The sequence below is a fragment of the Pundamilia nyererei genome, unplaced genomic scaffold, assembly GCF_000239375.1.
Source record: "Pundamilia nyererei isolate P.nyererei 1_Seehausen unplaced genomic scaffold, PunNye1.0 scaffold00069, whole genome shotgun sequence".
Lineage (NCBI taxonomy): Eukaryota > Metazoa > Chordata > Actinopteri > Cichliformes > Cichlidae > Pundamilia > Pundamilia nyererei.
In genome coordinates this window covers 2,632,379-2,652,819 of record NW_005187470.1, presented here as the reverse complement: position 1 = coordinate 2,652,819, position 20,441 = coordinate 2,632,379, and the positions used below count along the sequence as shown (strand labels likewise).

General features: G+C 40.6%; 1 protein-coding gene across 1 annotated transcript; it reads right to left on the bottom strand.

Moving 5' to 3' along the window:
* Nucleotides 1-6,281: 6,281 nt before the first annotated feature.
* foxi1 (forkhead box i1) lies at nucleotides 6,282-8,125 on the bottom strand. Its single transcript, XM_005736501.1, has 2 exons — nucleotides 7,431-8,125; nucleotides 6,282-7,157 (listed from the first exon to the last, which is right to left on the bottom strand). Exons 1-2 carry the CDS (start codon nucleotides 8,026-8,028, stop codon nucleotides 6,622-6,624), a joined length of 1,134 nt encoding a protein of 377 aa, XP_005736558.1. The 5' UTR covers nucleotides 8,029-8,125; the 3' UTR covers nucleotides 6,282-6,621.
* Nucleotides 8,126-20,441: the final 12,316 nt, after the last annotated feature.

The window sequence follows — 20,441 nt, the reverse complement described above, 5'->3', positions numbered from 1 at the left end:
CCAAACAGACCACAAATCTCAAAATTAACTAACACTGCAAGAAAAACACACACACAGCTGACTGAAAACGACACTGTGGGATTATCTAAGTCCTACAAATCACTAAATGCTTTTTTCAAATCACAAAGTATAATTATACTCCGACTCTCAGCACAATTCACTGCAATTTTTGTAATTTATGCCAAGCTCTCCTCTGTGTCTCTAAGAAAAGCGAGTATTTCTTTAATGCTTGTTTTTTTTGTTGTTGTTCGGCTCCCCTAAGATAAATGTGCTGTAGTCAAACCAAGGGCATGAGAATGGCCCATTAAATGGCACAATAATCAGCACACCTCTCATCGTCATTAGTTAAATACAGCCCTACCCTGTCAATGTTTTAATTGCTCCTTTGTGTCCCTCAGACTATCTCAGGCTTGTAAAAACCCATTTTCTCTCATGCTGAATAAAAAACGGCCTCTTTGTTAAGTGGGGGCATGTCAACACACTTCTCTGGATGATGTTGGCCTCTCGGCTCTGCTGTCAGCATCGGTGTTGAGCGGACAGACACACATAAAAACATGCATGGGTGTGCGTGTGCGTGTGTATCCTGAATTATGTCACAGTGCTGGAATGCCATCGCATGACAAAAGGGAAGAGACTGTATTAAATGAGTTAGAGGTACACACCATTGGAGCAAGACACACACAAATAACACAGACACACACAATTCGTTTGTTACATACAAACACAACATGGGCTGCAGTGCCACACTGACGGCAATTTAGCGTGTTAATTGAGAAGCTTTTGCAGCAGAAGCAGAGAAGACTCTCTATCCCGGCAGCATGCATGTCGTGTGTTTATAGTTGACACCCAAGCTGTTTGGGGTTGATAGACTTCAATACCAGAGTCAACACGTAGCACTTGCTGTGTGCTGATGCTTGTTTAAACACTTATCTGGCAAACATGTGTCTTCTTTCTGCTTCTTGGATTGCTGCTGCACAAGCCAAGCTGATTTTCATATGATTAGTCTCTCTCTATTTCCCCTAAACAGGAGAAATAGAGGAGCCCACACAAATAGAAATCCACATATCACTTATATTTTACAGTATTAAAAGAGGAAACAATCCTTGATCTGTACAAAAACTTTAGTGTGTCAAGAATCATCAGCAATAAAACAATAAATGTTGATAGGAATCACTGACTGTGCGATTGAGGTGTAATTACCTTCTTAAGGGGGTGATCAACCTATTAAAGTATTACATCTTGTTGATTAAAGCACTTTAAAAGCAGGGCCTTTCTTTCCCTCCCCTTTAAGATGATAGCAGCTGGCTTAGAAGAGAGCCAAGGCCTTGAAGTGTGGGCTAGGATTAGTAGCAAACACAAAAGGAGCATTTGAAGGGGGCATGCCTGTCTCTTTTGAAAGGCTATCATTTAGAGCCTTCAGCCATAGATCATCTGCCGTTTACATGGTGAAAACTTTAAATGTTGATCATACCCATTATTTGTCTCTGTGAGGGGTGCGTTTGATGGTTTAGGCCAGGGAAGGCTCCAGAGGTCTCCGAGCTTCAGTCTATCTCCCCACTCCTGTCTCTCTATTGGTATGCATCCCTCACAATAGAGGCAGGAGGCAGGGGGTCTCATTAGGGGCCGGGGGAGAGCTGTTCTGGGAGGGAGCAGTCGATGAATTCCTCGGGGCAGATGCACCATCATCACACAGCAGTGAAGCTGAAGAAAGGAACATGGGAAGCAGGTGAAACGAAATAATTCTCACTGGCGTTCTGCAAACTTTCGTGCAGCAAAACACAACTCGCAAAAACACAAAATGTCTTGCGGAAAGACGTGTCTCGAAATACAGAGGTACTCCAGGTGGGCTGCGTCTTTTAACAGCGGGAACTTCATCCGATGTGACTTCCAAACTGAGAGATGGCTTCCTTTAGAACTACTGACAATGACTGACAAGTGGAACAGAGGTAGCTATTTTGAGGGTCCCCTGAGTACCAAATGATGACCTGACTTCCGTCTTGCCACCAAAAGTGCAGGCTGGAGTAAGTTAAATGAATTCCCTCTGGGTAGCTACTTCCTTTGTTATCTGTCACCACTTCCTGTCTGTAAGGGGCAGGTAATGACAGCATGCAGGTGCTGCAAGCCGGGTGGTATCACTACAAAGTGTCAGAAGCACAAAACATGCCATTTTTCCCTAAAACAATATTACATTGTTTAATTTCTTGTTTAAATGCATCCATGTGCTCAAGCCATCACAATTCCAAGTTTTTGTGCGAGGTCAGATGGACCCTTATCATGTGAAAGTAGTCCCTGAACCAGGCTAAAATGATTACACATTGGCTGTTACTCAGATATTTGCTCTGCTGCACTGCACAGAGAAATTGATGTTCCACGAACCCTGGATATTGTTCTCGGAAGGTCACGGTTTGGAATTTCATGTAAGTGATGAATGGTTGCAGATTCACTGAGAGGCTTATGAGTAAGTCTTTCAGTATACTGAGATAATCAGGAAATATAGCTGAAAAAATATTCCGCTGTGATACTTGTAATTATTTTCTTCTTTAATTACTTAAGGTTGGCTTCAAGCGAGCCAGAAACAGAGGTAAAACTTGTTAGAAGCATCAAATGATTGAAGCAAGCTTTCTTTTCTTGATTTCCAGCAGTGTGTAAAAACACTGCCATGGTTTGTTATGACAAAGGTCACGGATAAAGGATGATCTGCCTACAGTTCCCTAATGCGAGAACAAAGACTTTTTCAAAATATATTCCAGCAGTAGAGTGAGCAGGGGATAGGTTACATTGTTTTGGGGATAGGTTTTCCAGACAGAGTGATGTGAAGACAGGTCCTGGCTGTGGATTTACTGGGACTCGTTCTAGTCTGTTAATCCTTGTATCTCTTTGACTCTTTCAGCAGGTTCCTCAGCTGGAAAGCCTCATGGGGCTCTGAAGTGGCTTCCTTTCCTGTGTTCGCCATTAATTTTCAAATGAGCCAGTTTCCACTGCTAGAAAAGAGGAAAAATCAAGATTAAAATAATCTCAGGAAACTCCATGCACGTGAAGAAAAATACCAAATCAACATGGTGCAAAAACAAGTTGAGAAAATCTATTTTTTCCCATCTTTGATAAGACTTAACAGCTGCTTATAATATACTAAAATCAGATTTTTTTTTACAAAATTAGAAAAGAAATGAAAAAAAAACAACTACATGAATACTTTATCAAGTGTGGTTAGAATAGTTGTCTTGACATTTTCCATGTGCTCTCAATAGCTGAACAATTTGCACTGAGATGACTCTTGTTCTGTATAAAATCATCCATATGGCTGCTCAGCCAGAGCCAGGATCCCATGCTATTAGCGGCTCAAACATCAGTCTTTTTATGGGCCTCAGACGGGGAATGATGAAACCAAATCAGGTCATGCCAATTGATAGACATTCTCCTCAGCTATCACTTGCACACACAGTCCTTTTAAAGTAAAGTCTGGAGAGCTGCCTCTATCTTTACAGGTGTAGCGTTGCTTCCCCAGAAGCTGTCATCATATTGTTCAGTGAAATATTTAACTTCCTCAAGAGATTGAGCTGTAATATAAGAAATCATCCCTATAATGCCCACTGACTGCTACAAACAGATGTGAAATTTAAAAGTAGACCCAGACTCTGTTTAGCCCCCCCATGGACGAGCTATCATGTTCTTCACCGAGGTCAGACGCACAGTCTCCCTTTTCAAATTATACCCCTCAGATTTGTCTGTTAGGTAGTGTTATATGGGCTGTGGAGAATTAAAAGGCTCTGATTTTATTTGAAATTCCCGGTGCTTTACAAAGTAATCATTTCCCATACAAAGTACATCTAAAAGCTACACTAAACCTCTAAACCACAGAAGTAAGCCTACAACACATGGCATGGGAAAAATAAATAAATAAATAAAAATGGCAGATTATGGGGAGATTAAAGGTTGTACAGCTTGTTATCTTTGTGTATCAGTCGAGATCTTGGTTGACAGCTGATGGGAGTTATCTGGAAATGATACATCACTACTTCATGTCCCTCACTGACTGTCCCAGGCAGCAGACATCAGCACTCCTGTTGTGATTTTTACATTAAATAAAATTAAATGAAATTAAAACAGGGGAATATCTTTATTTATGCATTTATTTATGTAACTCTTCAGCTGGATTCATTGCCATTCACTAAAACACAGTGAATGAAGAAAGTTTCCCAGTGTATCTAGTCCCATATATAGAAAGAGAGAATTAAAATAATCCAATGTTGAAACACTGACTCCTTCAATTATGAACCACCCTCACCTTTCGAGACATGACCCTTTGAGGATGGAACCCATCATTATGGATTTAGCCCACTAGGCATGGGGATTGAGGCCACCCTTATGCTGAGGCATTCTCCTGAGTCTCAGTCTTTATTCCTGGAGCAAGGGGCCCTCAAGCAGGTAGACATGGCCTGACTGATATTCATGTGGGCCAGGTAAATGTGCCCTTCAGGCATGGGGCACTGGAGCGTTACTTTTCTGAGAAATGGGAAGGTGAGGCAAACTTGGAAAGCAAGGAGATGTACTCTGCAGTTTGCTGCATCCACACTCATATGGTGGTGCTTTAATAGTAGTTTCTGAGAAAGCATTAATGCTAGCCAGACCACCATGGAGAAATACTCAAGTGTGCACAACTTTATATGCAAATGTTAAAATGCAGTTTAGCTGCCAAAAATACTCAGAACATTATATTTTATTCTAATGATGCATTAATGGGTAATAATGCTAAACTACTTTATATACTGCAGGGTAGCTTAATATAAAATAATACATCATTATTTATCAATTGGTTGCTCTAGTGGGGGAAAAAATGTATCTTAATACAATTTTAAATAATACTGAATTACTGAGTCTAAGAAGTTGAGAACAGAACTAAGGGATCAAGAAATTACACCATGAACAGAAAGGCCTGAGAATATAAAAGGCTCTATACTCTATTCACTAGATGTGATGAGGATTTCAACAGAAAACGTGTTAGTGTGAGAACCTCCTGTATGACAAAAATCCCCTTTGTCTGATCCGTGGCCCTGCTCCACAGATAATGGAGCAAAATGTGGCCTGAGTGAGATAATTTGTTCCCAGATCTTCAGATCGCAATATTTTCATTTGAGCCCAGGAGGGGACCTCTTGAGTTGCCAGCTTCCATTGTGTTCCAACAAGGGGCACAAAAGTCTTGTCAATTAATTTTTCTTTTATTCCAGACCACGGAGCGCCTGGGTGAATTCAATTATCAACCAATTAAGAGGTGTTTCCTTTTATTTACAGACTTTGATTCCGTGCGTATCCATATTGTTTGAAAATAAGACAGAAGCCGGGTGTAAAATCACTTGAACATTTTCCCCGCATGAGTTGTTTAATAGCCTTTCCCCCCAATAGCAGCCTTTCTGTTGTGTCCCCTGGGTCACAAGCACGACAAAAGCGCATTACATGCTGCTGAACTCTCTCGTCAGTTGTTTGCCAGATGCTCCTTAACAGTGCTCTCCAATACAAACAAAAAGCCCTCACACAGACAGTCGGCCTTTTGCGTGACAAGACTTTGGGAATAGATGGAGACAGGTGGAATATTCAGTAAAAGAAAAATGAAGGTTGAAATCAAGCAGTCTCAGTCTGAGTCAAATCCAGTCCAGACAAAAAGCTGAACTTCTGAACCTCATGGAAGCAAGCTAAAGGTCTGATTACTTGTTAATGGGTCTATTGGAAGTGACAAGTGGAAAATATCTCTGTCTTACACACTTTACAGCTTACAGCTACTTGACTTCAGATTTCCTGACAGACCATCAAATATTTGTACAACTTTATGCTTTCATGGATTTGAGAACCTAATGAGGTTTTGTAAAGCTTTTTTAAAATATATTTATATATATATATCTGACTGAGACTCTGAGCAACAGTGAAGCAGGCTCTCCAAAATACTTTGAACTTTACGTCTACAAACAAAGCAGGGGCGCTCTGAGCACAGAATCACACACTAATAAATAATGGCCCCATGTGCTGATGTTGATACATCATCAATGAATGACCCTACAGCAGACAACATGGTGTCCAAGGAAACACATAAATGTATTTATTTTGAGGAAAAATCCAGAAAAAGTCTGAAAATGCTTTGTACTGCCAGATTCACGTGGGGAATAAAACATAGTAACTCTCATTAATTATATAGAATTTCATACAGTCAAAGCCTTGACTATTTCTGACTAGTGCACCCAGCTCTCCAGGGGAAAAACAGGAAAATGACACATAAGCCTTGAATATGGAGTTCAAATAAATGACTTTTATTCAAACATAGAGGACACAAGTTTAAATAAAACACAATTAAGTCTAACATACATGGTTCTTCTTATGAAAATAATTTCTGTACATAGGCATCTTCTTTAAAGACTAACTGGTCCAATCCAGCTGCTACAGTGTGTTGTTTTTTGTTTTGTTTTTTTAAATCTACCCATCAGATCTCAGTGGGAAGATGCACTGGCAAATTTTCTCAGTTTGAGAGAGTCACTGTGATAAACACCAGTTTAGTTCCAGTAGTCATACTACAAGGTGGCCAACCACACCAGAAAATTAGTATTAACGGGTGGTTACATAAGAACTGTGAGCAGTCTACACCTCTGTTCCTTCCCGGTTGTATATGAGGTTATTCACACTGAAATGGTTGGAGAGGCTCTGCACTGATGTGTAATAGTTCATTCTGCTGTTGTCAGAGTTCAGAGGAGAGATCACAGAAGGCGAGTAGGAGCCCAGTCCAGACATGCCCTCTCTGGGCTGAGATAGTCCCCCGACGTGCCCGGAACCGTAGTCTCCACGCTCTACGCCCCGGGCGCCGTCGCTTCCCCCGCTGCTCGCCAGGATCGAGTTCACGCTGGATGAGAAGCTGCTGAAACAGGGGCTGTGCTCCGCGGAGGGAGACGGGGACGACTTGGGCTCAGTGGAGGCCGGAGAGCCGTGCAGGCTGGGCGGGGAGGCACTCAGGAGGCTGGCAGTGTCGGCGAGCTTGTGTGCGCCGTCTTCAGATTTAAGTGGAAGAGCTGTGCTGTCAGCTCCGTTCAAATCTGATCTCCTCTTTCTCTTACGCCTGAAGTTCCCGTTGTCGAACATCTTCTCACAGTTTGGGTCAAGAGTCCAGTAGTTTCCTTTACCTGTATAAAAAACAGAAGAAATAAAGAAGGGGGGGATGAAAAACGCTGACATGCGAATACTTTGAATTCAAATTTGTTCCTGCTCACAACTGAACAGTTCACTTGACTTTTCACATTAAAATCTAAAAATAAATAAATAAATAAAAATCAATAATTAAACGTCTCTGGTATTTCAGAAATACTTTTGATAAAGTTTACAAACAAAAGTAGTAACGATTCTCTGATATATAATCACAGAAAATTATGAGAGGTTTATTTTTAAAAAAAACTCACCAGGGTCATCCTCGTCCCGTGCCACTTTTTTGAAACAGTCGTTCAGTGACAAGTTGTGGCGAATTGAATTCTGCCACCCAGCTTTGCTCTTCTTGTAGAAAGGGAAGTTATCGGCCACATACTGATAAATCTGACTGAGAGTCAACTTTTTGTCCTGGGCATTTTGTATGGCCATCGCTATCAGTGCGGAGTAAGAATAAGGTGGTCTAACCATTTTGAAGAGCTCCTGCTGGCTGGATATGGATAGCCATCCCAGGTCTGCTCCACCAAACCCGGTGGGAGGCGGTAAGAACTGCCTCTGGTTAGACCCGTATCCAGACTGAATATAAGACGTGCCGTTGTTCCCTTGAAGATAAGGAGAAGAGTTGATGCTCGGTCCGTTTAGCCATAGGTATGGGTTTGTAGAGGGGGACGAGTACTCTCCGAGGCCGTAACCGGAGGGGTGAGTAGGCGGCCTCTGAGTGTGATGGTGATGCAGATTCTGCTGGTAAACGCCGTAGTTGTCGCAGTACACGGCCATGTCCAGGAGCTCCTGGGCGCTGTGGTGCTGAATAGGGCTGCTCTGTGGGTTAGATGGTTGGTGTCCAAAAGCATTCATAATCCGCCTTAAACAGATTCCCCAAACCTAATTTCGTCTCTGTGTCTCTCCCTCAGGACAGAACTTATTCGGAGAAGCAGGAGTATTTATGCGCAGCGCCCGGGTCCTCCACAGGTAGCCCATTGAAGAAAAGTTTTGATTTGGTCACACCCCCCTTCGCTGTCTTGCTACACCCAACTCACCCAATCTCCCTATCAATGAGCATCGATACTTCTTTTAAATGCAGCGACGAACTTCGTGTTAATTGTAAAGTATGCCCACATTAAGGAACGTTAGTGGTTTCGAACTTTCTCAATAACGACGCGTAATTACGCACCGCTGCTTAAATTGGCTGACAGTGTATACAGACGTTACAAAAGGAATCCTTCGCAAATAATCCAAAGTGAAATACAAAGCACGGTTGTGGCACGATGTTAATAATTGTTCCTTACTAGAATAATATTTTTTATTGAATTTTCTTTAATATTGTGATCAAAACTGCAGGTCACAAACGTATCTCGTTTAAATCAGTTTCGTTTAAAACTTGGTATCCGTGTCAGACTCAAACAAGGAAGTTCCACGTGCTTAAAACTTAAAAAGAATTTTGTTTGCAATAAACACTTCACAAGTGCCACAAGTTTTGTGTCAACAAGTGACTCGTGGAAAGCATACTCACTGCAAGCTCCCCAGGAAAACGGGTTATAGCTCCACTGCGAATTAGGAACAATTATATTTCTAATCATGTCATTATTTAATTATTCTGCATTATCAAAATTTGCCTATATTAGGCTACGGGGGCGGAGTCACTTTTTTCTACTAAAATTATTTTATAGGCACTTTTGAGAAAAACAGGAATAAGAAAAAAAACACATTCCATTCACTTACATGTACATACAAGTATAAAGGTATATAATTCTACCGAGGGAAGCACACAGAAACTAAAATCTGGTCCAGAACTAACTTATTTGGTGTATTTGCTTGGAGGGAAATCACCTGGTGGTGTGTAACCGACCCAGACGGGGGGCTGCAACAGCAGGCAAACGGTCCTTGTTTCGACTGACGGGAAAGTGGAACAACTTTAACAGCATCGATACTACAGGCGTCCAGAATGTGAGGTTATTTCCAGTTTAAGTGCTAAAAATCAAAACCTAACTGCGCAACCATGACAGACAAATCTGTGCTGCACCATTTATTTCTTAACACTGTGTTTAAAACCTGTCTGGAACTTAAGAGGCCAATAGCTGAAATCTATTCACTGCAATAATTCGCGTTCGCCTTTTTTAAATGATAAAAGTAGCTCAAGAGTTTCAACGTTTGAGCTGCGATTTGTTTCATAGCTCGCTGACACAGCCGAAGTTTGAATTTCAAGCGAATCTAACACGTTTTTTTGTTTTATTTTTTTTTTGTTATTGTTAGATTATTATTTCATCTGAATTCTTTAGTCGCAGTTTGCTGCCGGACTCCTGCACTAATCGGCAGAACATTCCTCCTCTCCATGACCTTGATGTAATTGTTTGGCTCCAAGGTGTTGTCCCGACCACAGGCTTTACAGCAGTGGCAAGCAATTGGCTCCACGGGGGAGGAGTGGCATTTAACCCCCAGATGAAAACAACACAACCTGTTAGGTGTCTAACGAGTACAGCTAATTACTGCTGACTCGAAATCCCAATCTCAAAAATTCAAGCAAACTCTGCAAAGATCTGTATTTACAATTTACAGTACCTTCTGGTACGCCGTGACGTAATATCTGTAAGTGAATAATTGGGTTTTTAAAGTGCCACATGTATGACTTAACACTGAAGATGTCAGGTGTGGCTCGACGTGACAACCTAACCTCCCTAATCCCCAACCTCCATTCGGTTGTAAAATAATAATGCTGGGCCTTTTTTTCAGGTTGGGGGGTGGAAGGGTTGCTCTTTTGCTCGCCCATGTCTGTCTTCATCGCCTGTTTCCTCAAGCTTTGTAAGGTCATGGGAGCTATTCTCTAGGAGATCGTGTCAATCATGGAAAGGTCAGAGAGGAAAGACGGAGTCACACAATCTTCAGTTTTAAATCTGCGCTGCAGGTGATGGGAGAATGGAACATTCTGCTTCTTCTCTATTCGCTCTGTTTCAGCGCATTTTACCACTGCATTTGCAGCTAAACACATGCTGGGAGCAACAAAAGCCTTTGGGGTTATCTGCTAACTGTTACCGGGCAAAGATGCACTTAAGACCATTAAAAACACAAAAGAATATGATACAAATATTAATTTTGACTGTGCAAATAAGGTGACTTTGTGCAGGCGGGAGCTTGTCCTTCTCAGCGTCTCCCCCTAGTGGACGAGTGAAGCAAAACTAGCAATAGAACTGCCGGTTTTAGTGCCTATTAATGTGCAGCCCGCACGCCAATGCGAAAATAACAGGCCTTTTTTCCCTTCTTGCTGAATACTTTGCACAAAGCTTTCTCTGACAGTGTGCAGGAGATTAAATACAATTTAAGTGTTCTGATCTCAAACTTGGCAGACAGAGTAACAGTATGGCACCAGAGCATCTTTCACTTCTGCACTCAGTGGTCTTTTTTCTTCAACATGGCACATCCACTGCAAAAAAGCATTTATAATAGGATCTCTAGCGGAGGTTTGTGCTTTTTCTCAACTTCACTTCTAGGTTTTAAAAGGGTTAATAGGGGATAACTTTAAGAGCAATGTTGCACTGTACCATCTATCTAGTTTATATAGCACCGAATTAGCTCTTGTTAGCACATAAATGTGAAAGTGTCTCAGGATATTCACTCTCCTTATGTGGCCCAACTGGGAGAATCTGTTTTCTTTGTAATTACATGTTCATCTCTGCGAAGTCCCCTCTGACCACTTACTGTTTGGCCCTGACAGTCTGCCTCCAGGAGCTAGGCAGGCAGTCTAGAAGATTGCACACTGAGAGAAATACAACCAGCTGGGCCTTTAGATTCAGTCTCCTCTGAACCTCTGATTTACGCCTCTACTACTGATTACATCCTTGGAGAGAACAGACTTTTCTGGTTTCTGAGAGCCAAAATCATAGCTATGCTGGGTTCACTGTCAGCTGCAGGCAGCTGAGGTATGCTCTAATCACTGTATCCTAGCGTGGTTTATAAAATATCTAAACATATAACATATCTAAACTAGGCACAGTTAGAATTTTGTTAAATGTGATTGTAAGCAGGGATTCCAACTGTTTCTACGACTACGGTTTCACGTCGGTTGCTAGTCTTGTCAAGACTGTTAATATCACCTCATTATATTAAACAAGGCTAAGTTGATGTCACTTTGGTAATTGCTCATCTAAACAGTGTTTAGATGGCTGCACTAACTGTATTCTCCAGATGAGGGCAGCATTACCTTAAACATGGTACAGTTCAGCATTGCTAAACAAACCAAAACCACATCAGTCATGCTGTGCAGCCCTCTGGAAAGCAACATACATCAAACCCCAGAATCTGATTAGTGTATTGATTTTAATGGCACAGAACCCAGGAATTTATTGGGGAAGTGATGAAAACTGTTTGGAACATAACTCTCTGAATGCACTTTAATGGTTTTTTTCCCTCTGACATTTACAGTTTGACAATTTTATTTCCACTGTGTATTATGTACATTAGTACACACAACAATAATACACATTCTGCATGGGAAAGTTCAAGAAAGACAAACGTAATTGCGCTTAAAAAACAACACGGGATTCTGTGTCCATCATGCAACAATTCTTATTAACTACTTTTGCTTGAATATTACTAACAAAATTTAGATTTACCATTTCTCAAAGCTTTTTCAGAGTAAGTAACTCTGGTACAGAAAGATACAGGTGAGTTAGAATGCAAGTGGCAACCTCTGACTCTCTGGCTCCAAACCCAATCGACTCCTGTGTCAACATGGCCAAAAAAAAAAAAAAAAAAGAGTATAGTTACAGCCTCGTAGGAAAAAATGGTTTCGTTGTTTATAACTAATATAATTATAACAGGGAATAAATAAAAACAAAATAGTTCAAGTTTTATTATCACTTAATGCAAGAAGGGTGATCACTTTAACTGACAGGTGGATGTCTAAATATGCATCTGCAGATGGCAGCTCTCTGCTAATGTGATTCACAGACCTAGCGAATGGCTCAGGGTGAGGTTAACTGCTCTGGCAGCTTTTCCAAAACACCTGCATCTGTATGTGATGCACCCTAACATTTAATGCACCTTGCTAAACTAGCACGCTAGCATTAGCTAATAACTTAGCACTCCACCCTTTCATCATAATATGGTAATTTTAGATGCAAAAAAAAAAATAAACGTGGTAATAGTGAAGATTCTAAAGCTGAAGCTTTAAATTAGGGCTTCACAAATTAATCATGACGGCTGTGTCCATCTTTTATTTACAGTTTATGCTTTAAAGTTGGGTGTAATCACTGGCATGTGTGAAAAGCAGATTAAACAGTGAAAAGGGAAGAGAGGTCCCAGCTCTCAATAGAATCTCAGTTGTTAGTAATATTAGCTGGAATCCATGAAAAGATTTATCTATTTGATTTTTATGAAACACTTGTGAATAACCTCAAAAGTATAGACACAAGATCACAAGTCCAAATGACCCAGATTTGATTGACTGATTCAATTCAATACTCTGTCATGGGACAACATGTCTGTAGCACTTTTTAGTTATTTCCATGTGAAGCTGAAAATGGCAGGGAACTCTGCTTTCTCATCAAACCAGTTCTCCACCCCCGATCTCTAGGTATGTTTCCTAGCAACACATCCTTCTGACTGCCTGGGAAAACCCAGTGCTTCATAATAGGCTCAGCTAATATAGATCAGCACCACTTGGCTCTCTCCCTCAAATCTAGATAATAAACGTGTGTACTGAATGTACATTTTGTATTTAGTGCTGAATGCAGCACAAAATAGCAGCTGCACTTACAGCCTGAGATTTAAAATGCCATCAGTTCTCTCCTGTGCTCTATATTCACTGTCGACTGGTCTCACAAGCGCTTTTGATAAGAGTGATGGAGTGTCTGTCTGGAGTGTGTAAAGTTGGAGGCAGTACAGAAAAACAGCATTAAAGTGTTCAATCAAAGGCTTGTCTCATGGCTGCCAGTTCAGGTGTTTACTTTATAAAGTTTGCCCACAGATCAGAAACATGCTCACAGGAGTGTGTTCATTCTGTTTAATAAAAAAAAAGAATACTCATCAGTTTCCTCAAGTCCACAGCAACGTTCAAGATGCTTTTCTTCTCTAACTCAGAAGCAAAATTGTTGCAAACTGATTTTGGTTCTATCAGCTATCCAATGACAGAATTTAAAATTTACTGGTAGAGGAGTCCGTTGAGGGTAATTGGGTTAATTTGGCCATGAGGATGAAATACCTTATTGTGTCTCATAAGCAGTCCAAAAGCTCAAAACACACACACACACACTCAATTGCAAACTGCAAACTTTTACATGTGAAAGCGTGGCTCTATTAAAATGTCTCACGTTTTTACTTCAAAGGTTAATTAGTGATTTAATTGATTCATGTTTCCATAGCTATCTCATGCAGCTCTAATTTAGAGTAACAGAGACATGCAACTAAAACTCTGTCTTCATATAATTAACATAATAGTAGGTTAATTCTACGAAGGCAGGCAGTTAAATTATGTTTTCAAAGAAATTAATCCATTCATTAATCCACAGTAAACATTATACTGATGGGAGTAGTTGCAGTGACTCAGTGATGATGCTTAGTTTCACATTTCTCCAGTGCAATGGAGAAGCTATTACAATAGAGCAGCAACACCACACCACTTGTTCTCCTGACACAAGTGATATTTGCTCTGTCGATGAACACAATTCATTCAGTCAGTTTACTGAGGTGCTCAGTGACAACTCTGCAGAGATAGAAGCGGCCTTATGGTTCTTGCATGACGCTATCTGTGACAGCTACATACAACACTGCACTGTCATGTCGACGTCTATCGACTGCTGGTGAAGTGCCATGTTTGTTTACAAGGAGGTACAGCACGCAGCTTTAAAACTAGAAGGCACTGGGCTTCTATTCAGGTTTAGTGTTATAGAGACAATCGTCTACACGTTTACAACGATTTCACGACATTTCCTTTTATACTGGGAGGAGACTGCTGAGTTGAGAGTTGACCTGATGATGATCATTGATGCTCTCCAAAAAGGAGGTTAAACCAAAGAAGGTCATTGCTGAAAAGGCTGGCTCTTTGCAGAGCATATTAATGGAAAGCTGACGGAAGGGTGCGGTGGGATGACCGCAAGCTTGAGAGGATTGTCAAACAAAGTTGATTCAAGAACTTGGGGGAGTTCCACAGGAAGTGGACTGACACTGGTGTCAGAGCAGCAAGAGCCACCACACAGGAAAGGAGCTACAGCGTTCACATTTCTAATATGCAGCCATTCCTTGACCAGAGGCAAGATCAGTAGCATCTTACCTGGGCTGAGAAGAAAAAAAACTGGACTGCTGTTCAGTAGTCCAAAGTCCTCTTTTAAGATGAAAGTAAGTTTTTTTGCATTTCATTTGAAACTGAGTTCCTAGAGTCTGAAGGAAAAGTGGAGGTGTTTGAAGTCCAGCGTGAAGTTTCTGCAGCCTGTGATGATTTAGCATGCCATGTCATCTCCTGGTGTAGGTGATGGTTGGTCCACTGTGTTTCATCAAGTCCAAAGTCTTCATAGTGTTTACCAGAAGCACTCCATGCTTCCACCTGCTGACAAGCTCTTTGGAGATATCAATTTACTATTCCAACAGGACTTAACACCTGCTCACAGTGCCAAAGCTGCTAGAAAATGGTTTGCTTACAATGTTATTATTGTGCTCGATGGGCTGGTCAACTTGCCTGACCTGAACCCCCCAAGAGAATCTCTGGGGCAATAAGAGGAAAATGAGGAGTGCCTCTTTAGCTCACTGGGTGAGCAGGCGTTCACATAGCAAATGTCAGAAAGCAGCAGCCCAGATTTGGGTCCGATCCACAGCCCTATACCGCATGTCTTCCCCTTCTCTCTCTCCCCACTTTCTTGTCCATCTTCACTATCCAATAAAGGCAAAATACTAAAAAAGAAGAGAAAAAAGAAAGCTATCTTTAAAAAAAAGAAGAAAGAGGAAGACCAGAAATGCTACCCTACATAAAAAATAAAAAATGAGCTGAAGGCTGCTATGAAAGCCTGGGCTTCAGTAATGCTTCAGCAGTGCCACAAGCTTCCACGTCACGCTGCAATGATGCAGTAATTTCTGGTAATGGAGCCCAAAGTTAAGTATCAGAAGTTTGGCTTTTTGTATTGCAAATCCTTTTTGGATACTTTGATCTTAGGAGATGCTCTAAGTATTTTCATGAGCAATAAGCTATAATCATCAAAATTTAAACAAAAGATATTTCATGTAACATATAAGGTAACAGATAAGGAAGATAATAAAAATACCTGAAGTTGACCTTTTTTTTAAAAAAAATGACAAGAAAAACTTAACTTAATTTCCTAAAAGCTTATGTTATTAAAAGTTAGACACTAACCATTTCCATTAGTGTACTTGCACCGGGGCTGCATTTAGGAAAAAAAATAATCATATGTAAACCGCAGACAGTTGTGATTGGATATATCAGTGGCTGCTGATTTATGGAAATAGTCTTTTATTATGCAAAGGAAACATTTAGAAGGAAGCATGCACACTTGCTGCCTTCTGGCAAATGACAGTGTGTCAAGAGAGAAGGAAAATATACACATTATTCCTGGCTGAAATGACAAATGAGATGGGGACAGAGTGTGTTGTAAATACATTGCTCCTGGAGAGGAGCTAGCTCATAGTTCTCCCCCAACAAAGCCTCTGGAAATCCTCTCAATTAAGCGATGCATTTCCCCATGCTTTGAGGAGAGAGAGGGTGAAGCATAATGGCAGAGCACAAATCACCAAGAGCCTATTGAAAAAGCTGCCAGTTAACTATGTAATATTACCACTGCTGAAATGCTTCACCCTTTATCCCTTTTCAATTGCAAGGCTAGATATTGAGTGTGCACTGGGTATTCTTGATAAGTGAATTATATCACTGATGAAACTTTTTATTCCCACCTCACAGATTGGAGTGAATGGATTTATCATTGGAATCCAATAACCAGGTTAGAGTGACTATTTAAAAAAAAGAAGTATCAGGCCCTCATTGGACTTGTTCAGGTTTTATTGTTCTACAACTCTGAATCAGTGTGAATTTAATAAAGTGATGACACTCAACCAAAAATTGTTTTAATCCCAGGGGGAAAAAATGTTATCTATATCAGGCAAAAAAATAGATAATCAAACGATTGCAGCAGAGGCACAGTCATGAATTTTACACGTGGACGCAGCAATACTTTAAACATTCTTATCAAGAAAAATGATTCAACTACATTTTTACATTATTTTTTACACGAGTTTTATTAATTAATTATGTGAAATGTATTCAAAAACAAACAAACAAAAATATTACATAGACATGGGTATTCACAACTTTTGCCAAGACACTTAAAATTGAGCTCAGGTGCATCTTTTCTCCATGGATCATCTGTCCATGTCTGTATAAGGTCCTGTATATGACGCTGCATGTCAGAGCACGAACTAAGCCATGAAGTCCAAGGACTTATCTGTAGACCTCCAAGAGAGGATCGTGTCAAAGCACAGATCTGGAGAAAGGTACAGATTTATTCCTGCGTCGTTGGAACCTTCAGTCCCAGTGAGCACAGCGGGCCACCTCATCTGTAAATGGAAGTTTGGAACCACAAGAACTCTTCCTAGAGCTGGCTGCCAAACCAGTCTGAGTGATTATGGGTAAAAGGGCCTCAGTCAGTGAGGTGATCAAAAACTGATGGTCACTCTCACTGAGTTTCAGCATTGCTTTTTGGAGAGAAGAGAGCCTTCCAGAAGGACAATCATTTCTACTGCATTCCACCGATCGGGCCTGTATGGTCAGACACAAGCCACTCCTCAGTAAAGACACATGGCAGCCTGCCTGGAGTATGCTAAAAGGGACCTAAAGAACTCTCAGACCATGAGCACCAAAATTCTCTGGTCAGATGAAACAAGTATTAAAGTCTAAAGAAAACCAGGCATCACTCATCATTAGACGGATACCATAGTAACAGTGAAGCATGGTGGCGGTAACATCATGCTGTGGGGATGTTTCTTCAGCAGCAGAAACCAGAAAACTAGTCAAGGTCCAGGAAAAGATGAATGCAGCAGTATGCTAAATTGCTCCAGAGCACACTGGATCTCGAACAAGAGGACAAAGGTTTATCTCCCAACCGGACAAAGCATGTAAAAAGGTAGTCAAGCCACAACAAACAAATGACTTTGGGATCACTCTGTAAATGTCCTTAAGTGGCCAAGCCAGAGCCTTGAACCTGACCGACTCTTTACAGAGATCTGAAAACAGCTGTGCACTGATGTTCCCTATCCAAACTGATGGAGCTTGAGAAAAAATACTTTTAATAAACAGGATTTTTAGGTTTTTGATACACTCTAGCAGCGATGCTATGCTTTTTATGTGAATGCATCTATAGTACCACCTGCTCTTTCTGAAGACACTGGTTCAACCTGAAGTCTGACTTCAGGCTGTGCAGTTGTTTTTAATCAGTTACTTCACTGCACCATTTCTCTAATTGCAACTTTCCTATTTTTTTTTTTCTCTTAGCTGATGGAATTTTCAAGTTTAGCTGTTGCTATTCAACCTAAAATCACACGTCACTTGGATGTCAGCTGCAATCTTTATTTAACAAATGAACGCACCCGCACTTATTGCTCATACGTGTACGGTAGGTGTGTCACATTGAAACTGAGCCAGGAAAGGACGGTTATGTAAGTCTTTCACAGGAGACTGTTTTAGGTCGCAGTAGATGGAGGATAGGTGTAAATAATAAATGCTGGCTGAATTGCAATTAGCGGCTTCATTTTCAGGCTACTCGAACTGAGCTATTGTTAATGTTCTTATTGACTGCCTTTGTGTCATTTAACAGCTCTGTGGCCAACACTCAAGCGCACTACACGTTGGCTTGCAGCGATCGATCGGATGGTTTTAAGTCTCCCTATACACCCCTTTAGTTGTATATGGAATCAAATTAGACAATAATTTTAACAGTTTGACATTCAGATTATCATTTAGTTGCAGATTCATTTATTTCCTTTAGGAGTTTAGTGGCCAACACTATTGCACTCCTTACTTTCTTGTAGGCAATGACCTGCTAGGTCTCCCTATACATTCCTTTAGCCATGTATGGAATTGAAATGTTCTTGTACCTTTTCTCTGATTGCAACTAGTGAAACCATAAGTCACAATGGGAAGAAAAGTATGAGGGTAATGCTTCTTAAAGAAAGAATGTAAAGTGTGCTCTTTAGAGGAAATGGAAGAAATAATGACAAAAGAGGTGAAACAATGAAAGATGATATGATTGCTATCACACTAAAGCCTGCATTTTTATTGAATATTACTTTCCATTTCTTTCTGTCATTGTAGAACAATTTATCATCCTGACAGCTACTACTTCCAAATGAAGGTCATATAGTTCACATACCTTGCAGCAAACCTTAAATCCAGAAATGGTAACATACATGTGTGTTAAAGTCAAAATGATTTTACTGGTCAATTATGTGCAAATATGAAGATTGGGGGAGTTTGTGTGAGTGAAGAATTATGTAAATATGAATATTCAACTTATTTCTAACCCATTAGGACACTGACTCTGTAGAGGGATTCATACTTAATATGTTTATTGCTAAAGCATTTAAAAGCAACTGATCGTGGGTGAATTACCAACACATTAATAAGACATTTCATAGTCTGACAAAATATGTTAACACCACCCATGAGCTACAGTTCTACAAGTGGTCTCATGACTATTTTTCCCAGAAAAAACTCTGAGGGAAAAGATGTCATTCAGTGTTCCTAATTAGGACAGGCTTTGTAATCCCCAACTTTCTGAAGATAAAAACACCTTCAAACAACAGATGCAGTATTTCTCCTCAGGCACACGCCCACTCACAAAGTGTCAGCAGAATAGGAAAGCAGAGGAATATGAGCCACCTGGGGCAAGCACTTCAAAAAGGTCCCACAAGCTCATTTTAACGTGCAGACAACAGGGTCTGTGAATGTTCTCACCAAATGTGAGAATTAAGGTGCAACAACACAACTTTACAGCATCTGTGAGCCACCGGAGCAAAATGAGAGCCGGAAAAGAAAAAAAAAGGTTCACCGTTAATAAAAAAAATTACAAGACTGAATGCGCTGGGTGAATGTCGACTTACTGTGGAATGAAAGCTAATGTAGTGAAAGCCATTAGATTTCTAGTACTACTTATACACTGTAGACTCAGGTGCTACATTTGTTTAAATGCTATTTCTAAATGCAAATATCTCATCAGCCAATTATGTGGCAGGAACAGAGTGCATTCAGGCTTATAGAAATTCAGAAGTTCAGACTGAGCATCAAAAAGGGAAGAAAAGTGATTTAAGCGACTTTGAACATTGTGTGGTTGTTGGTGTCAGACAGGCTGGTCTGAGTATTTCAGAAACCGCTGACCTACTGGGATTTTCCCACACAATCATCTCTAGGGTTTACAGAGAATGGTCAGAAAAAGAGAAAATGCCCAGCGAGTGGCAGTTCTCTGGGTAAAAATGCCTTGTTGATGTCAAAGGAGAAAGGGCTGGCTGATTTGAGCTGATAGGAAGGCAACAGTAACTGTTAAAAAAACCCCACTTGTTACAGCCAAGATATGCAAAAGAGCAGGAAACCAGAAACTGATGCTACAATTTACTCAGGCTCACCAAAAAACGGACAATAAAAAAATTAGAGAAATGTTTCCTGCTCTGATGAGTCTTGGTTTATGCTGCGACATTCAGATTGGACGGTAAGAATTTGGTGTAACATGAAAACATGGGTCCAACAGTTCAGGCTCCTGCTGGCCGTGTAATGGTGTTGGTGCTGTAATTGGCTGGTTTCTTGAACATGACAATGAGGTAACTGCCCTTAAATGGGATGCAATAGAATATATCTCAAAGGTGCTCTATTGGAAGAAGATCCATAAGCGCATTTTGGGAATGGGAAATTCACATCATAGATGTGCAGCTGACAAATCTGCAGCAACCCTGTGATGCTTTCATGTTGTTATGAACCAAAATCTCTGAGGAATGTTTCCAGCACCTTGTTGAATGTATGCAATGAAAAATCATGGGAGAAAAGAAAAACACAAAGATGGTCCAACCTTGTACTAGCAAGGTGTAACTAATAAGTGATTGCCTAATATTACTTTTGTCTTGTAATAAACATTTTGGTGTAAATGGAAACTCTGAATCAGACTTAACATGACTGAGTTGATTTTGCACTGCTGGGAGTCAGTCTCAGGACACCAGCAGTGGACTTGTTAGTGTAGCTAACAGGCTGAAAGATATTAATATTGTTGGCGTCATATTATTTATAACATAATAAG